The sequence below is a fragment of the Prionailurus bengalensis genome, chromosome D1 (assembly GCF_016509475.1).
Source record: "Prionailurus bengalensis isolate Pbe53 chromosome D1, Fcat_Pben_1.1_paternal_pri, whole genome shotgun sequence".
Lineage (NCBI taxonomy): Eukaryota > Metazoa > Chordata > Mammalia > Carnivora > Felidae > Prionailurus > Prionailurus bengalensis.
The window spans coordinates 69,352,835-69,372,354 of record NC_057346.1 but is presented as its reverse complement, the minus strand read 5'-3'; the positions used below and the strand labels follow the sequence as shown (position 1 = coordinate 69,372,354).

The 19,520-nt window shown below is 43.5% G+C and overlaps 1 protein-coding gene across 3 annotated transcripts in view; it reads right to left on the bottom strand.

Moving 5' to 3' along the window:
- The window catches only part of PARVA (parvin alpha), a 189,673-nt gene that overhangs the window by 70,573 nt on the left and 99,580 nt on the right, over positions 1-19,520 (bottom strand). For all 3 annotated transcript variants that reach the window (XR_006297415.1, XR_006297416.1, XM_043580690.1), the window contains exons 2-4: positions 18,158-18,247; positions 18,008-18,078; positions 15,602-15,704 (exon numbers count right to left, since the gene is read on the bottom strand). Coding sequence is in view for 1 of the 3 variants with exons in the window: in XM_043580690.1 (XP_043436625.1) it covers positions 15,602-15,704; positions 18,008-18,078; positions 18,158-18,247 (264 nt within the window). In the remaining 2 variants the exon portion in view is untranslated. The remainder of the gene's footprint in view (positions 1-15,601; positions 15,705-18,007; positions 18,079-18,157; positions 18,248-19,520) is intronic.

Sequence of the window (19,520 nt, the reverse complement as noted above, 5' to 3'; positions counted from 1 at the left end):
AACTGTCTTTTCTTTTGCTGCTTAAAAAATTTTTTTCCTTATCACTACTTTTTGCCATTTTAATTACTATGTGCCTTGGTGTGGACCTCCTTGGTTTGATTTTGTTGGGGGACCTCTGTACCTCCTGGGTCTGGATATCTGTTTCCTTCCCCAGATTAGGGAAGTTTTCAGCCATTATTTCTCAAATAAATTTTCTGACCCCTTTTCTCTCTCTTCTTCTTCTGGGATCCCTGCAATGTGAATTTTATTGTATTTGATGGAGTCACTGAGTTCCCTAAGTCTATTCTTATGTTGCATTTTTTTTTCTTTGACTTGCTCAGTTTGATTAGTTTCCATTACACTGTCTTCCAGGTCATTAAATCACAATTTGTCTGCTTCCTCTAGCCAGCTATTTATTCCATCAAGTGTATTTCTAATTTCATTGATTGTTTTGTCTCTGATTGGTTCTTTTTTGTCTCTTTATTAATGGTCTCACTGATATCCTCGACTCTTTTCTCAAGTCCAGTGAGTATCTTTATGATCATTACTTTAAATTCTCTATCAGGCACATTACTTACATCTATTTTGCTTAGGTCTCTTACTGTGGTTTTTTCCTGCTCTTTCATTTGGGACATATTCCTCTGTTTCCTATGTTATTTAACTCTGTTTCTGTGTGTTAGGAAAGTCAGCTAATATCTCCTGCTCTTGATGGTAATGGCCTTATGAAGAAGAGGACCTACAGTGCCCTGCAGTGCAGTGTCCTCTGTTCCCCAGAACCTGGTGCTTCAGAAAGTGTCTCCTATGTGTTGTGTGTGCCTTGTTGTTATGTCCTCGCCATTTTTTTCCTCCAGTCTAGTCAACTGCAGAGGCTCTCTTTGCCTGTTGTGGCCAGTTTTTGGTCACCAGCCAGGCAGGGTACATTTTAACAAAATGTGAGATAGTCTGTTCATGAAATGAGACCTGCCCCCACTGGTACTGAGGCCCTGCAAAATGTGAGGGTCAGGAGGTCATATTGGCAGAGTTTGCACCAGTCTTGGGAAGGGATCTGTAGCACTGGTACTGAGGCAAGCATGACTAGGAAGGGTGGATCTGCTGAAATAGAGGTTGGGGGGCAGGACTTGGTGTAAGCAAGTTAGGTAGTGAGTGTATGTACTGTGTTGGTTCCCATGGGTGGCTGTATTTATGCTGGGGGGAAGGGGGCTGGAGGTGTCTCCTCACAATCCCTGACTCTCTGGGCCATGCTCTGAGATGAGTAAATAAATCTCCCTCCTGTATCCTCACCCGTTTTTGAAACTGTTGTATCTCCATGGGCTATTTGTCCTACTATTTCTTTAAGGGCCAGGACTCAGCTTCCTAATGCCCTCTGCACTCCCCTGAAACAGGGCTTGCTTTTTTAAAATTGGAGGCTTTAAATCCTGCTAATTGTAAAAACTCATGAGATTCACTCCTCTCACCTTCAAAACCAAATATGGGGATTCATCTTCCCTGTGTGGGCTCCCTGATATGATAGTCTATTTCTTCACATTCCTGACTCCCTCTAACTGCAGATGGCCAAGGTCTGTTTCACTTCCAAACTGTATCTCTGCCTTTCCTACCTTCTTCGATGTGGCCTCTTCTCTACCTTTAGTGGAGTTTCTTCTGCCAGTCTTTAGGTCATCTTCTCAGTTATTTATGCTGATGGGAGTATTATCTAGTATCCACAGGATGAGGTGAGCTTAGGGTCCTCCTATTCTGCTGCCATCTTCCCAGCCTACTACTGCCTATGTTTTCTTTGAGGAGTTTTATGGTTTCAGGTTTCACATTTAGGCCTTTAATCCATAAAATATTTTTTTTAATGTTTATTTATTTTTGAGAGTGAAAAAGTACGAATGTGAGGGGCAGAGAGAGACACACATAGAATCTGAAGCAGGCCCCAGCCTCCAAACCATCAGCACAGAGCCCAGCGCAGGGCTTGAACTCACGAACTGTGAGATCATGACCTGAGCCAAAGTCGGACACTTAACTGACTGAGCCACCCAGGTGCCCCGGCCTTTATTCCGTTTTAAGTTTACTTTTGTGTATGATGTCAGAAAATGGTCTACTTTCATTCTTTTGCATGTAGCTGTCCTGTTTTCCCAGAACCATTTACTGAAGAGACCATCTTTTCTCCATTGTATATTCTTGCCTCCTTTGTCATAGATTAATTGACTAAATAAGTATGGGTTTATTTCTGGACTCCCTATTCTGTTACATTGATCTATGTGTTGATTTTTGTACTAATACCATTAGGCTTTGATTACTACAGCTTTTTAGTGGATCTTGAAATCTGGGATTGTAATACCTTCAGCTTTGTTCTTTCTAAAGCCTGCTTTGGGTCTTTGGTGGTTCCATAAAAATTTTAAGATTTATTTTTCTAGTTTTGTGAAAAATATTGTTGGTATTTTGATAGGAATTGCATTGAATCTGTAGATTGTCCTGGGTAAATATGAACATTTTAACAATATTAATTCTTCCAGTCCATGAGCATGGAATATCTTTCCATTTGTGTCATCTTCATTTTCTTTCATCAGTGTTCTATAGTTTTCAAAGTACAGGTCTCTCACCTCCTTGGTTAAGTTATTTTATTCTTTTAGGTACAACTGAAAATGGAACTGTTTTCTTAATTTCTCTTTCTACTACTTTGTTATTAGTGTATATAAATACAACCGATTTCTGTGTATTGGTTTTGTATCCTGCAACTTTACTGAATTCACTTATTCTAATAGTTTATTTTTTTTTAATTTTTTTTTCAACGTTTATTTATTTTTGGGACAGAGAGAGACAGAGCATGAACGGGGGAGGGGCAGAGAGAGAGGGAGACACAGAATCTGAAACAGGCTCCAGGCTCTGAGCCATCAGCCCAGAGCCTGACGCGGGGCTCGAACTCACGGACCGCGAGATCGTGACCTGGCTGAAGTCGGACGCTTAACCGACTGCGCCACCCAGGCGCCCCTCTAATAGTTTTTATGGGGTTTTTTTTGGTGAAATCTTTAGGATTTTCTGTGTATAGTATCCTGTCATTTGCAAATAGTGACATTTTTACTTCTTCTTTACCAATATGGATGCCTTTTTTCTTCTCTGATTGCTAGGACTAGAATTTCCACTATTATATTGAATAAAATTGGCAGGAGTAGACATCATTTTGATTGTGATTTTAGAGGAAAAGCTTTGTTTCCCACCATTGAGTATGATGTTAGCTGAAAGTTTTTCATATATGGACTTTATTATGTTGAGGTGTGTTCCCTCCAAACCAATCTGTTGAAAGTTTTCTTTTTTATATATAAACGGATGTTGAATTTGGTCAGATTTTTTTTTCTGCATCTGTTGAGATGATTATATGATTTTTATTCTTCAGTTTAAAGTTGTGTGTTATGTTGATTGATTTGTGGATATTGAGCCAGGCTTTGCATCCTTGGAATAAATCCCATGTGGTTGTCATGAATGATTCTTTTAATATATTGTTGAAGGTGGCTTGCTAATATTTGGATGAGGATTTTTGCATCTATATTGATCAGGGATATTGGCCTTTTGTAGTGTCTTTGTTTGGTGTTGGTACCAGGGCAATGCTGTCCTCAGAATGTATGGATGCCTTCCTTCCTCTTCTTTTTGTAATAGTTTGAGGAGAATAGATTAATTCTTCTTACAGTATTTGGTAGAACACACCTATGAATCATTCTGGTCCTGGCCTTTGTTGGGACTGTTTTGGTTATTGATTCAATTTCATTACTAGTAATTGGTCTGTTTAGATTTTCTATTTCTTCTTCATTTAGTTTTGGAAGATTGCATGTTTTTAAGAATCCATTGCTTCTAGGTTGCCCGATTTATTGGCATATAAGTTTTCATAGTAGTTTCTTATAATCCTTTGTATTTCTGTGGTATTGATTGTTACTTCTCTTTCATTTTGTCACTTCTCTTTCATTTTTTATTTTATTAACATGGGTCCTCTTTTTTTCTTGATGAGTCTGGCTAAAGATTTATCTATTTTTTAAATATATATATATATATTCAAATATATACATATTTGAAAAAAAACAGCTCCTGATTTCATTGCTTTTTTCTATTTTTTAAAAGTCTATTTCATTAATTTCTGCTCTGATCTTCATTGTTTACTTCCAATAATATTGTGCTTTGTTCTTTTTCTATTGCTTTAAATATAAGGTTAGGTTAAGATTTTTCTTGTTTCTTGAGGTAGGCCTGTGTTATTATAAATTTCCCTCCTAGAGCTTTTCACTGTGTCCCAAAGATTTTGGAGTGTTCTGTTTCCATTTTCATTTTTCTCCACATATTTTTTGATTTCTTCATTGACCCATTGGTTGGTTAGTAGCATACTGTTTAACCTCCATGTGCTTGTGTTTTTTCTAGTTTTTTTCCCTTGTGATTGACATCTAGTTTCACACTGTTGAGGTCAGAAGGGATGGATGATATGGTTTTAATTTTTTTTTTTTTTTTAATTTATGAAGACTTATGGCCTAACATGTTATCTACCCTGGAGAATCTTTTTTATTTATTTTGAGAGAGAGTGAGCACAAGCGAGCATGAGGGGGCAGAGAGAGAGAGGGAGACACAGAATCTGAAGCAGGCTCCAGGCTCCAAGTTGTCAGCACAGAGACTGATGCAGGGCTCAAACCCATGAACTGCAAGATCATGACCAGAGCTCAAGTTGAACACAACTGACTGAGCCACCCAGGTACGCCTCTTTTCATCACTTTGAATAGAGCATGCCACTCCTGGACTGCGCAGTTTCTGCTAAAAATTCAGCTGATATCCTTATGGAGTTTCCCTTGTGTGTAACTATTTTTTTCTCTTGCTGCTTTTTACATTTTTAAAAAGATTTTTCAGTTTATTGGTTTATTTTGAGAGAGAGAACATGTGAGCAGGAGAGGGGAAGAGGAGGAGGGAGACAGAATTCCAAGCAGGCTCTGCACTGTCAGTGAGGATCCTGATGTGGGGCTTAAACTCACGAACAGTGAGATCATGACCTGAACCAAAATCAAGAGTTGGACTTAACTGACTGAGCTACCCAGGCACCCTGATTTTATTTTTCTTTAAAGTAATCTCTATATTCAACATGGACCTGGACTTACAACCCCAAGATCAAGAGTGGCATGCTCCACTGGCTGAGTGAGCTAAAATTCTCTTTAATTACTACATATTGTAGTGCGAACTTCCTTGGGTTCACCTTGTTTGGGGTTCTTTGTGCTTCCTGAACCTAGATGTCTTTCCTTCCCCAGGTTAGGAATGTTTTCAGCTATTATTATTATTATTTTTTTTACTTGTTAAAAATTTTTTAATGTTTTTTTTCAATATATGAAATTTATTTTCAAATTGGTTTCCATACAACACCCAGTGCTCATCCCAAAAGGTGCCCTCCTCAATACCCATCACCCACCCTCCCCTCCCTCCCACCCCCCATCAACCCTCAGTTTGTTCTCAGTTTTTAACAGTCTCTTATTTCAGCTTTTATTTCTTAAAATAACTTTTTTGTCCCTTTCTCCCCCTCTTTTTCCTGCTGGGACCCCTATAATACAAATTGTATTGTTCTTGATGTGGCCCAAGGGATCCCTTAACATATCCTCACTTAAAATTTTTTCTCTCTTCCTTCCCTCCCTCCCTATTCAGCTTGGGAACTTCCCATGACACTGTCAGATTGCTGCCATTCTTCTGCAGTTACTAATCTGTTAATTCCCTGTAGTGTACTTTTCATTTTGGTTATTATATTTTTCAATTTTGATTGGTTCTTTTTTATATTTTCTGTCTCCTTATTGAAGTTCTAAGTTCTTCCACTTTTCTCTGCAGTCCATTGAGCATCTTTATAATCATTACTTTAATCTCTTTATCAGGCACATTGCTTATATCTGTTACATTTAGTTCTTTTTCTAAGGTTTTGTTTTGTTCTTTCATTTGGCACATATTCCTCTGTCTCCTAATTTTGCTTAACTTTCTGTGTTTGTTTTTATGAATTAGGCAGAGCAGCTACTTCTCCTAAACTTGAAGGAATGATCTTGTGTAGACTGTGTGTGCTTGGTGACTTTGGTTGGCTGGCTGGAGCTGTGCCTGTTGTGGGCTATGAAGTGGCTATGGGCTGGGGTGGTCTTGGGGCTCAGAGTATGCCCTGACAGGCCAGCTGAAGTGGACATAAGCTGGTGTAGTCTCTGGCCTCTCTGTGCAGCAGGCACCCTGGAATGACACTTGAAGCTGATGTGGGTGAAAACTTCAAGCTGGAATACCCTAGGGCTCTCAAGGTAGAGGGTGGCCTCTCGGGGCAGCTAGAGCCAAGCTGGAATGCAGACTGAGGGAGGGGGGTGTCCTGGGCTTCCCCATGCATGGGATGCCCTTGCAGGGTGGCTGGAATGAAGGTGAGCACAAGGTAGGAGTTCCCATGGTGACTTGCACATGGGGCACCCTGGAGGTTGACTGGGATTTCCCAGCTTATGTCTACTTTGACTCCAGAGTACTTTGTGCTGGGGTGCCAAATATATACCCATCTCTACTAACAAGTAAAAGAATAAAAATAAAAAGACTGCGATTCAGCTTGAGGCCAGAAAATTCCTCCTCCGGTTTAAGAATGGTAGTATACATTATCTTCAAGTGTTCTAGAATCAATGACTGTTCCAGTAGGAAGATTAGAGCATGCTGTCCAAAAGCACTTAATGCTATGATGAAAATATTCATTTCTGCACTATCCAGTATGGTAGCCACTTGACACATTTGGGTGTCAAGCACTTGAAGTGTAGCTGGTGTGACTAAGTAGATTTTTACTTTTGGTTGCTTTTATTAGCTACATGTGGCTAGTGGAACTGCATTAGCTCAGCTGTAAGGTTGTATAGGCCATCTTCCTGGTTTTACAGAAGAGTGATCTGAGCTGCTGTGAAATGCAGATCTTAGATCTCCTGTCTGTGTCTTCATTCCTCTTTCAGTTTTACCACAGCTTCTACTTTAGCCTAAGTACTTGTAGGTGTGGGAAAATGATCATCAAAACCAATATGATCAAACCCTACAAGACGTTGCTCCTCCTGGGATTAAGGGGTCATCCCTATTCAACATCCACCAGTTTCCTTTAGCCACCTATTCCCTACATCACTTGAAGCTTTTCCCCCATCAATACTGCTCCCTCTCTAGTTCAACATCATCATTGTTGCACAAAGAGGTGTTTTGCTGGAGCTTCCTCCACTTCCTCTACTATTCCTGGTCATCTTCAGAAGTCTCATTTCTGATCATGTCGCTTTGCTCACAAGCCATTAGCATTTACCACTGCCTACCCTCCAAATGTAGTCCACAATTCTTTGTTCAAGGTCCTCTGTCAAGCAGGCTCCTCTTCTTTCTGTAAATAAATTTTTCATTTCATTTTCATTTCATTCCTTTATCCATTTTTTTTTGCTTTTATATCAAAAAGTTGCTCCCCATTTATTTTTTTTTAAATTTACTTCCAAGTTACTTAGCATATAGCACAACAGTGATTTCAGGAGTAGATTCCTTAATGCCCCTTACCTATCCCCCCTTCCACAACCCCTCTAGTAACCCTGTTTGCTCTCCATAAGAGTATCTTCTGTTTTGTCCCCCTCCCTGTTTTTTATATAATTTTTGCTTCCCTTGTGTTCATCTGTTCTGTGTCTTAAAATTCTCATGAGTGAAGTCATATTTGTCTTTCTCTAATTTCACTTAGCATAATACTCTATAGTTCCATCCACGTAGGTGCAAATGGCAAGATTTCATTCTTTTTGATTGTTGAGTAATACTCCATTGTATATATACATACCACATCTTCTTTATCCATTCATCCATCGACAGACATTTGGGCTCTTTCCATACTTTGGCTATTGTTGATGGTGCTGCTATAAACATTGGGGTGCATGTGTCCCTTCGAAACAGTAGTGCAGTTGCTCGGTCGTAGGGTAGTTCTATTTTTAATTTTTTGAGGAACCTCTATATTTTCCAGAGTGGCTACACCAACTTTCATTCCCACCAACAATGCAAAAGAGATCCTCTCTCTCCCCATTCTTGCCAATATCTGCTGTTGCCTGAGTTGTTAATGTTAGCCATTCTGACAGGTGTGAGGTGGTATCTCATTGTGGTTTTCATTTGTATTTCCCTGATGATGAGTGATGTTGAGCATTTTTTCATGTGTCTGTTGGCCATCTGGATTTTTTCTTTGGAGAAGTGTCTATTCATGTCTTTTGCCATTTCTTTACTGTATTATTTGTTTTTTGGGTGTTGACTTTGATAAGTTCTTTATAGATTTTGGATAATAACCCTTTATCTGATATGTCGTTTGCACATATCTTCTCCCATTTTGTCAGTTGCCTATTAGTTTTGCTGATTGTTTCCTTCGCTGTGCAGAAGCTTTTCATTTTGATGAGGTCCCAATAGTTCATTTTTCCTTTTGTTTCCTTTGCCTCTGGAGACGTGTTGAGTAAGAAGTTGCTGTAGCCAATATCAAAGAGGTTTTTGCCTGCTTTTTCCTCCAGGATTTTGATGGCTTCCTGTCTTCCATTTAGGTCTTTCATCCATTTTGAGTTTATTTTTGTGTATGGTGTAAGAAAGAGGTCCAGGTTCATTTTTATGCATGTCGCTGTCCAATTTTCCCAGCACCACTTGCTGAAGAGGCTGTCTTTATTCCATTGGATATTCTTTCATGCTTTGTCAAAGATTAGTTGGCCCTTAAATTTTTAATTTTAGAATGGTTTTTGGATTTCTAGAAAAGCTGAAATAATAGTTCATACAGTTCCTGCATATTCTGAATCCGGTTTCACCCATTATTAGCATCTTATAATACTATGGTATGTTTGTCACAACTAATGAACTGACATTAAGTCCATGCTTTGGGTTCTTCTCATCATTGTCACCTTTAGTGCCCTCTATTCTGTAATAGGTTTTCAGACTTTCCTTGCTCTTTATGACCTTGATGGTTTTGAGGAGCACTGGGTTTTTCCCATGTTTTTCTCATGGTTAGACTGAGGTTATGGGTTTTGGGAGGAATATCACAGAGGTGAAGTGCCCTTTCCACTGCATCGTATCAAGGATGCATGCTATCAACATGACTTATCATTGGTGATGTTAACCTTGATCACTCGGTCAAAGTAGGGTCTAAATCTTGTTTCTTTACTGAAAAGTTACTTGCCTCCTCCAGCTCCATCCCATAATCATTGGAAGCTAGTCACTAAATGGAGTTCACTCAAGAGGTGGGAGTTAACTTTCATTTTTTTGAGGGGAATGTAAACACATGAATTATTTAGAATAATTCAGTGAGGAAGAATTGTTCCTTTTCTCATTTATTTACCTATTTATATCAATATGGACTTAAGGATATTTACACTTTGGGCTATAATCCAATACTATTGTCATTCATCTCTGTGCTCAAATTATTCTACCATTAGCCACTGGGAGCTGTTTTAGGTTGGTCCTGAATACTTTCCATATGCTGTCCCACACATCTATATTTTTTCTTAGTACCTCTTTCGGCACTGCAAGATGCTCCAGTCCTACAGTTAGCCAATTTTCTGCATACCCTGGTTTCTATTATTGGAGAATGGTGTAAGAAATCAAGATCTGGGTGCTGGGTCTCATCTGTGTTAGCCACAAGTCCCACACAACCACTCCTGAAGTTTGCCTACCCACGTATTCCTTGTCTATACAACACTCTCCCACCACTCACCCTGAAATCCACATGGGCTTACATTTTGTTGTGCTGACTAGAATGTTCTTTTCCTTCTTCATCTGGTTTAAATTCTCCTTCCCTAAGGACTCATTCAAAATGCCTCCTCATTCATGACACCTTTCCTAAACTACTTGGTATCCCACACATACTACCAGACTGTGAGTTACCTGAAGGCACTGTGTTATGCAGTATGTTACACTGCAACATATTTCCTTTCATATCCCTTAACTCAGCAGGTAGCATCTAGCAAATGAAATGGCTCTTGCTTAATGAATAGTAATTGACAAGAGTAAGGTCAATGTAAGATGTTCTCTTTAGGGTCTACCAGGGACAAACACATACCCTAAAGCTAAACAAAAAACTCTCCTGCAGAATCTTTATGCCCAAGGGACCCTGCTCAGTCTCATGCTTGAAGAAGATATCCTGTTTCGGGCATATGCCGTTGTGAACACTAGAAAAAAGAACCTTATGACTTTTAGCCCTCAACACAGGCGAGTACATGCACATATTTAAAGATAAGAATCCGTTAACTAAAACATACCCTAAGGAAGCTCACAGAGCTATCCCAAGTCAGGAAAGCTTATGTTCACCTGAAATGATTATCTTGTGCGGGCATTTTTCTAGAATCCTTTATCTCCTGTCTCTCTTGGTAGTATCTCTGGCCTAGGTGTTGGAGATGCAAGTGCAGCAAGCTTTTGTCCTGAGGTGTGTAAAGGTCTGGAGCTGTTGCTGTGAGGAGATGGGGGTGGCGGCATAAGTATCTGATTTTTCCCTGGCAGCAACACCAAGGGACTCAGCAGGAGCAGCCCCTACAGCAGAACTTGTACCTTCTCGTATTCCTAGGTGATGTGGATGCCCCTTCCTGGAGCTCCCTGGTTCACCTGCATTCACCCCCAATTGGCGCCCAGCACACCATGGGTTCCATTTCTGGCCCTGAAGCTCTTCTTCTCTACACAAGAGCTTCTCCATCAGAAGTACAACCTAGAAGCTCTTAATTCTTACGTAGGCAATCCTCAACCACAGGGGGATGGGAGGACCCTCCCTGTCCTGGGGAGGATGACTTAAAGTGTTTCTCAGAGGGAACCCTGTAGGACTGAACCCTGGTTGCAAACTCAACATCATTGGCCTTTCTCTTGCTCTCTTACATTCCCCACGTAACTATTTACTTTCTAAGATCACCTCTCATAAGAACTTCCTCCACCCAAGTCCTTGTCCCGGCATCTGCTTTTGGGAAAACCTGAACTCAGAACTGCAGCCAGGGCAAGAGAGAAGACCCCGGGAACAGAGGCAGCTGGGTTAGGCAGCTCAGAAAGAAGGACTGGGGGAAGGTATGTCAGCAGAACCTTCCAGATATGCCTGGGGTCCCTGAGAAAGGCAAGTTGAGCAGCCCCAGTGCTGTCGAACAAGCAGTATCTGGCTGCACAAAGGAGACCCAGGTATGACACTGCCTTCACAGGGTTTGTGATCAGAGAACACCCAGCCATGCTGCTCAGCAGAGTCTATTTGTCATCTTGGGGATGCTCACCCATTCAGGCTTTCACCATGACCCTAAAACACACAGAGCCTTTTGCTGAGAGATTCTTGCCTCCACATCTTGTACACTTCCAGGTTCTGAGTCCTTGCCCCATGAGGTCACCAACCTGGTTTCCTGGATTCCAGATGCATTTCCTGCTCCTGAGGTGTGACCTGGCACATCCGGACTCCTTGAGGTCCCTGTGGCATTTCCATCTTCTTCTAAGTACCAGTGTTTCATAGTTAGTTTACTAATCCCAACCTCAGCCCGCTCCTGCTCTCTGGGCCCAGCCCAACTGGATTTCTAGAAATGATCGTGTCTCATTCATTGTAGTACCACCAGGTCATCGTACTGTGCCTACGATTATGTGTGCTACGGATAGCAGGTTACAAACACTCTCTAATGTGCCCATATATTGATTGCAAAATACCATTTTCTAATAAAAAAAAAAAAAATCCAAGCTCCGCGGAGAAATGACTGATTCCAGGGTCAGAGTAAGTAAAGCATAAGAGGAGTCTGGAACATCTTATGATGCCAGAAAGTAAGTGCTAAGAACAAAAAAATATGGAGCAGCAGGTCAAAAGTGTCCAGAAGCCAACCTGAAAGAGCTCCCAATGGTCAAATGATGAAAGCTGGAGGTATACGAGCAAAAAACCCCAAAAAACAACCAAAAAAAAACCCCTATAGATTATAACCTAGAGTATGAAGTAAGTATCCTTGTGTCCATACTGATATAAATACTGAATAAATAAGTAAATGGACCAACTTTTCCTTACAGAAGGATTCCAATTAATAAATGTAGAAGGAATGAAGAAAATAGAAAATCTCCACTAGACCACTGCAGTAATAATTGAGGCAGCTATGATCCACTGAATAAAATCAGTGGGAAACATGTAAGGAGAAACAAGATATTTGCATAATCTTAAATTATCTTGCCCCCTAAACAAATGAATCGTAAAGAGAAAAATAGTAACTTCACAGTGACGGGATCTGACAGACACTGCCTTCCCCAAGTGATCCAGGTGAACTCACCAGTAATAAGACAGGTTAACATTGTGGACCCTGGGTACAACACACCCAGAAGGGCCTGTCACTTCTGGGGTATTCTTCCCCCAAATTTATGACCTCAATCAGAAAACATCAGACAAACCCAAGTTAGGGGCTATTCTACACAATAACTAATCAGTCCTCTTTCACAAGTGTCAAGGGCATGAAAGAAAAGGCAGTCACAGTTTGGAAGGGACGTGATACAATCGAGTACAGTGTGCAATCCCAGATCAGATTCTAGAACTGATAAAGACATTCATTTAAAAATCTGGTAAAATCCAAATAAATTCTGGGACTGAGGTTGATTTCTTAGGGTTTGGTACCTGTACCATGGTCAGGTAAGACGTTAGCATTAGAGGGAGCTGGGCCCGAGGGGGTCAGGAACTCTGTACTCTCTGTGTGACAATATTTTAAGTCTAAAATTAGTTCAAAAGAAAAGTAAAAAAACAAAAAACCCACTGACAACTGGCCTATTAAGTGTCAAGACAAATAGTATCGAGGCAGGAAATGGCGTATCACAGAGAAAAGGGTGTTTGGAGCCGGAGAAGCTAAGGTGGCAGCAGAGGGGCTGGAAAATCAGAGAAAGAGCCACCACCCCAGCACGTGGGGAGCCAGCACTTTCTAAGTGCTTCGCACATGCTCCCTGGCTGAGAAATGGGGTGGTTCGACACATTACATAGGGGAGTACAGTCATCACAATTTGTGACTAACAGGACAAGGAGCAAAAGGGCATGACTCCTAGGTTCCTAATCTGAGCATTTGGCTCTATTCTGGCAAGCAGAATAGCTTTGGTGGGGAGGAGGAAGATCAGATCAGTTTGAGGCAGCGTGGTTCCTAGGTGACACCCAGGTGGGCATGCGTGGAAGGCAGTTAGCACATCACCTCACAGCTTCAGGGAGTGATTATCAGAAAGGTAATGGTTGAAACGCAGGAGTAGATGCAATCACCCAGGAAGAGGATAGGAGAGAAAAAGGGAAGGGAGGCGCCACAGATGGAAGACTGAGAAGTCCCCGCTGTTACAGAGAGAAGTCAAGGGTATGAAGAAGACGGGGAAGAGAGGGTGTGTCGGAAGCGGCATGAGATCCCAGAGACCACTGGGCTGGGGAAGGGGGACGAGACATTTGGTAGTTAGCGTCAGATGCCACAGCACAGGAGATGTCAGAATCGATACTGGAGACCTCAGAAGAGAAAGCAGATGGAATGATGATACCCAGGCTGTACCTCAGAAGGTAGTGATTAGTGGTGAGGAAGCAGATACAGTGCCAAATATTCTTTTGAGGAACGTTGCTGGGAAAGAGGAAGATAGAGGGGAAGTCAAGGTTGGAGCCTATCCTAGTCAGCCTCCTGACAGACACCTCCCAGGCACTCACGATGCATATTTTTACCTGCAAACTCGTTCTCTACACCTGGGCACCCTACCTGTACCTTTTCATGTGTGTCCCCATCTACCTACAAACGGTCTAAACTTAGGTGGACAGAAGGAACATCACCTTTTCAACGCGAAGGTTGAGATCTGAAATAAACCTAATGTTGACTGTGCTCCGTCCCGACTCGGGGCTGCACGGGTGTGATGTTGGGCAGTTCTCTCCCCATGCGCAGAGGCAAGATGACCTTGTGACCTTGTTCCATCACTCCATGGCTAAATTCCACCCTTGCCTTGAAAGCCCAGCATATAGAGCGTCTCGAGACACTTTCAGATCCTGACCAGAAATCTGCTGGAGGAGTTAAAAGCTATAGTCGCTAAAAGAGATGACCAGCGAGGCTCATGGCTTTTCCATGGGAACATGTGCCAAACCCTTCTCCTCTCTGCGTTCGGTTGCATTTACAAGTCTTTAAATATTAATACTCACTAATATTGACGTTTGAGTACCAAATCAGTGTAGCTTCCCAGAAATGACTAGATTTTATATCATTCATTCACTCAATAGACATTGATGAAGTGCCAGGCAACATGCAGGAGGCAAACTGCTAGAACTGGAGGAGACTGGATCGATGAGGAAGATACGGTGTTCCTGCTCTTGGGAAGCCCACAGACATTTCCATAAACAGCTACAAACAACTTGGAACATCGTATAATAAAGGCATGTGTGTTATGTACATTTATGTACGTATGTGTGTGTGTATCCGGAGGAACACAGAAGGGCGCGTGACAATCACGTCTAGATGTGATCCTGTTGTCAGAGGTGCGAGAGGCAGGCACGTTCTATGGACCTTAGAGACTGAAAGATGAACAGTGAGGCTGAAAAGACAGAGGGGGGTCGCATGAGGGTCTGTGTGAATGCAGTGCTGCTGGGCCTGACTGGCCCAGCCCCCCCCCCCCCCCCACAGCCCCAACCCTGGCAGGGGAGAGCAAGACTAGACTTGCGTTTTGAGAAGGCCTCCTCTGCTGGTGGCCCAGGAATGGGCTGGAGGCAGAGAGAGGCAGAATGCAGGTGAGGTCGGAGGCTGTCTCGACAGCTCAGACCAGTGAAAACTGCAGGGAGAGTGGCTGCAGGAGACCATGTGAGCAAGAAGAAAGGAGCCCTGGAGGTCCCCCACATACGCGGGGCGTGGCGGGGAAGAGGGGAAGGCGGTTAACTCAGAGGGCAAGAAACCTCTTCAGAAAAGTGGATGAGCTCAGCGTGAGGGGCACAGAGGGGGAGGGGCTGAGTGGGCAGCTAGGAATGGAAGTCTAGAACTTGGGGCAGAGGTTTGGACTAGAGACAATGGGGAGCAGCTGAGGCAAAGTCCAAATTCTTTCAGGTTGAATTTGTCATTTCAATACTAGATCACCCCTGAATTCTCCTTTTCCTCCCCGGGGGCCTATTTTCACAGGAACACACCTTCCCAGAGACAACACATCTAGGCACACAGAGGCTGAACGTCACAGAGGCACAGGCTCCCACATTCTTGCACCTGACTTAGAGGTACACAGAGGAACACACACACACATACACACAGGTCCACAGCTCACAGAGGTATGCATACACGCACGTGCACACGCACACATACACCCACCCATAGGTGACAGAGGTATACGTATATACGCTTACCCCCCCCACACGTGTAAATACACCTACAGAGGTCACAAGTGCACGGTTTTCTAGCGAGGGTAAGGCAGGTTTTCTAGTACACAGTGGGATCTTGTCATCTACCCGGCTGCTGCCCTTCAACTGCTAGGGGGAGCAGCCCCATCTGGCCAATGAAGTCCCTCGGCAATTCATTTATGTGAAACAGATTCCAGGAGGCCATCTAAAGGCCCCACCAGTCTGTGGGCCCACACACCACACTTTGATAGTGTGAACGGCACGTGAACGGCTATAAGCTGAGAACCACTCCCAACTAGGAGCCTGAGAGCCATCCACCTGCAGAGCAAAGACCTCCCCCACAACATTCAACCCCCTTCTCACCAAAGAGCTTCTGTAGGACTTGCCCGTCATACAAATCTTCAGCCAGGTCTTTCACAATGATTCTTTCTCCAACAAGCACATCATTAATCCAGTCGATTAGTACCTACAGAGAGAGAGAGAGAGAATAAGAGAAGATTCGTAGGCCAGATTTCTTATCTTGGAAGATTAAAATCTAAATGCACTTCAGATTTTGAAAGCAGCAGAACTGAGTCCCTGTGACTCAGTATGTGGACACAAGGCTGGGTGAGCCCTAGTGGCCCTGTTAATTTTCCGGGGTAAGTGCTTCTAGTTCTGGTGGCACCTGTGTCTGGCCCCTTACCATTCCTTACCCCAATGGCAAGCTACATTCACACAGTGTTTGGGTGTGTGGCTCGTACCAGGCAAGGATATGGGCTTTTAGAGTTCTACAAACTGGGGTTAGTTACCCACCAACTGATCTGTGTAGCTCTGTGATGTATGCACCTGTGTCTGTGCACCTCTGTCATCCACGGACCTCTCTGTGTGTGCCTCCATGACCTATGAATCTAGGGCAAACTAGTTTCTGCTCTGAGCCTCTGATTCCCCACCTCTAAGATGAAGGAGGAAAATCTCTCCTGCTCTAGGTAGCAGAAAAGAATCACATACGTCAAGGGCCGAACGTTCAATAAAGGTACGTCTAATTAATAAATAAAGCTCTCCCCCATTAGGACATCTGGTCAGGTGGTTCCTATCACCCCCATCTATCACCCCTCCTCCTATGTTCAGGAGGAGAAAGCAAACACAGAAGTGAATGTATCTGCCAAGGTCACGTTGCTAACCATGGACACAGACAGGAATTGAACTCCTATCCATCGGCCCTCTAAGGTACTGCTCTCCTCCTTATCCCCAAGCTACCTCTCGGAGGGCCAATGCAGTCTCCTCTCCTCTCCCGTCGCTCTCCTGTCCTTGCCTGAGTGCCCTCAGCATGAAGCACTGAGCAGGGGCACAGCTGAGGTAGCTCATTTAGTTAATCTGCACAACACCCCTTCGAGGGAGGGTTCATTCACTTCATTTTTCAGGTAAGGAAACTGCAGTTTGCAAAAGTCCACTGCCTTTCATCTTACATTTTTTTTTCAGCTCATTTGTTGATATTATTTATGATATGGTAAAATTAACTAATGTTAAATACAGTTTGTTGGGTTTTGGTCATTGTACACAGTCGTGTAACCACCACCACAATCAAGATAAAAAGCAACTCCCTCGCTGAAAGAAGGTTCCTTTGGGCTTTGTGCTCAGTCCCCTCCCCTGAGGACAGGCCTCAGGCAACCACCACAATCTGGTAATACATGGAACCACAGGGAACATCACCTTTTGTGTTTGCATCAATAGATTGCCTTTATAACAGGGGTAGTAGCTGGGCTGGGTTTGCATACGTGGGTGGAGCCCGGGGTCTTCACAGAACATCGTTCTACTATTCTAGAATAGAAGCTTCCCTCCTCTCCCCTCCACTCCCTCCATCCAACACCCTCCCGTCTCTCCCCCATCCACCCACCCAGCGTTTATGAACATCTGCTCCAAGTCACTTTCTGTGCTGGATCCTGGGGGAACAATGATGAATAAAAGGGGGGGGGGTCTTGAACCCTGAGAAGCTCACCATTTAGTGAAGACAGAGAAGTGTCTGAGTAGCGGTAAGCAGTCATCACATGGTGACTCTAAGGGGACAATCTGAAGCTGAAGAGGCAGCTAGAGCATGAGACCCCAAACACCATCCCCAGGAGCATGGGCTTCAGACTTCAGTTGACAGGAATCTATACAGAGGTTCTGAGCAGGAAAATGATAGATCTCATTTACATTTTGAATGAGCCACTCTGGCATCCAGTGCCTTTTTGTCCTGTTTTGAGTTCAGCTTGGAGAAGCTAAAGAAGAAAAACACAGGACGGGGAATGCAAAGGGGGATGAAATGAACATTTTTCAGGGGGTGGTTACAAGCCAGCCCCTGTGCCAGGCACAATGTACAATATCTCATTCAATCTTATTTACTTCTGTTTGAATTCCATCTCCTCTACTCAGCTTTGACCACAGACAAACTACTGGCTTTTCTAAGACTCCTCTTCCTTATCTGTAAATGAGGATAAGAAGTCCTATTTCACAGGATGTTGTTGAGGGTCTTTGAGGAAAGCAGTGGAAAGACTGTGTGAACTTTAAGATCCTAGTAAACGTGAGCTCCTTTGCACTAACTTCTCTGGCACTTACGATCAACACCATTTGTTGGGCGGCGGCCATGCCCCATTTTTGTTAAATCAGAGATGTCTACCTATGGGACCATGAGCTGCCTGTAACTTTCTATTTCTTCTGTTGGGGCATGTGTGCTGCCTGCCTAGAGCAGGTGGTCTACAGGTGCCTGTTGAGTCTGGGAGGCAGCTGAGGCCCCTCCTAATTTCTTCTTACCTTCATCAGTTCCTGCAGTTTGGGGTCGCTGCGGGAGTTGGGGTCCACCATTGTTCGCACTTCATTCTCCTCTTTAAAAGAAAAAGGCAGTCAGTGGGTGGCTCCACTTGGAGGCGTTAGGCTAACCCAGAGAACAAGAGACCCGGTTACCCAGCATGGTGTCCTCCGGGTCCAGCTCGAAGGGGATCGGGCTGAGGGGCAGGTTGATGGCATTCATGCCCTCCTCCTGAAGCTCTGATACTGCAAAGAGAAGAAAGGTGGAGTCACACAGCAGCCCAGTGATGACAGGGAGGGGCTCTGTAGCACACGGTGTTTGAGATTGACATTAATAAAACTACTGAGGTTAGGTTACAGCTGTTACTCAGCCTGCAATAGATTCCCTGCCTCTCCTCGCTAGAAGGACTGAGTTGTCTCCTGCATGTCCCCTCTTCCAACTATCACCTCACTTGCTTTCCTCAGAGAAAGAGGGAGGCCTCTGCCTGTTCCCAGACACGATCTCAGGGTACATGGAAGTGAGGTGGTCACTGAGGTCTTTCTTGGGTCTCTGCCTGTCATCTCCTGCCCACCCCTCTTTTAAGGGTTGGCTGTCTGATGCACAGTGGCCACCCGGTACCTGCTTGGCTAAACGAGGTCACCAGGTCAAGTCTATATTTATGTTGTAAGCCATTTCCAGCCAACTTCTCTCCCTATTTGTTTGGCTTCCCTAACTACTTTTCTGATTATCCTGCCTTCTCTTTCTACCCCATCCCACCCCAGCCACTGCTTGAGAATGCCTCAGGCCACCCTCCTTTGGGCTCTCATCTTGTCTCTTTAGCTCTAATGAGTAGGGGACCATGGGGCCAGGCACCTCTCCTCCTAGGTCCATTCCCTCCACTGAACATCAAGAGCTCAACTGGATGGATGGCCAGAGAGTCCATTTACAGTTTTCAAGTCCTAGAAACCTACAATTCCACTTTCCTCAAGGAAAACAAAAAGAGGTCAATGACCGCTAAAGACTTCCAGCCTGCTCCCCTCCATGCACCCACCCCCCAAATGACGCCTTAGTGAAAAACAAATTCCTACCACAAAACTACTGCATGATGGACACTTGCTGAGCAATGACCTTGGATAACCCTCCCCCTAAAATGAGTGCCTTCAGTCTCCTCACCCCTGTTTAGTGCCAGTTTGGGTAATTCCTTTTTACCAATTAAGCACAGAAAGACCATTTTCTCTGAAAGCGTTGGTCACCAAAAGGCTCTCAAAGAGCTAATATGGCAGCTGCAATCAACCTTAATAAAAGCAATGTCCCATCTTTCCATTTTATTATTTTTTTTATTGACTCTGGCCTCCCTGACTGCCAGCATATACTTGCAAGAACTCTTAAGCACAAGGCAGCCACTTACAAAGAGTTCTTTCATATTAGCAAACTCACTGATGTTTGCAGTTGGACGGGGAACGAGATTGCCTAACAAAGAGCGTGAAACACACTCTACCCTAAAGAGACACAACTTGCATTATGAAGCTGGTATTTAGT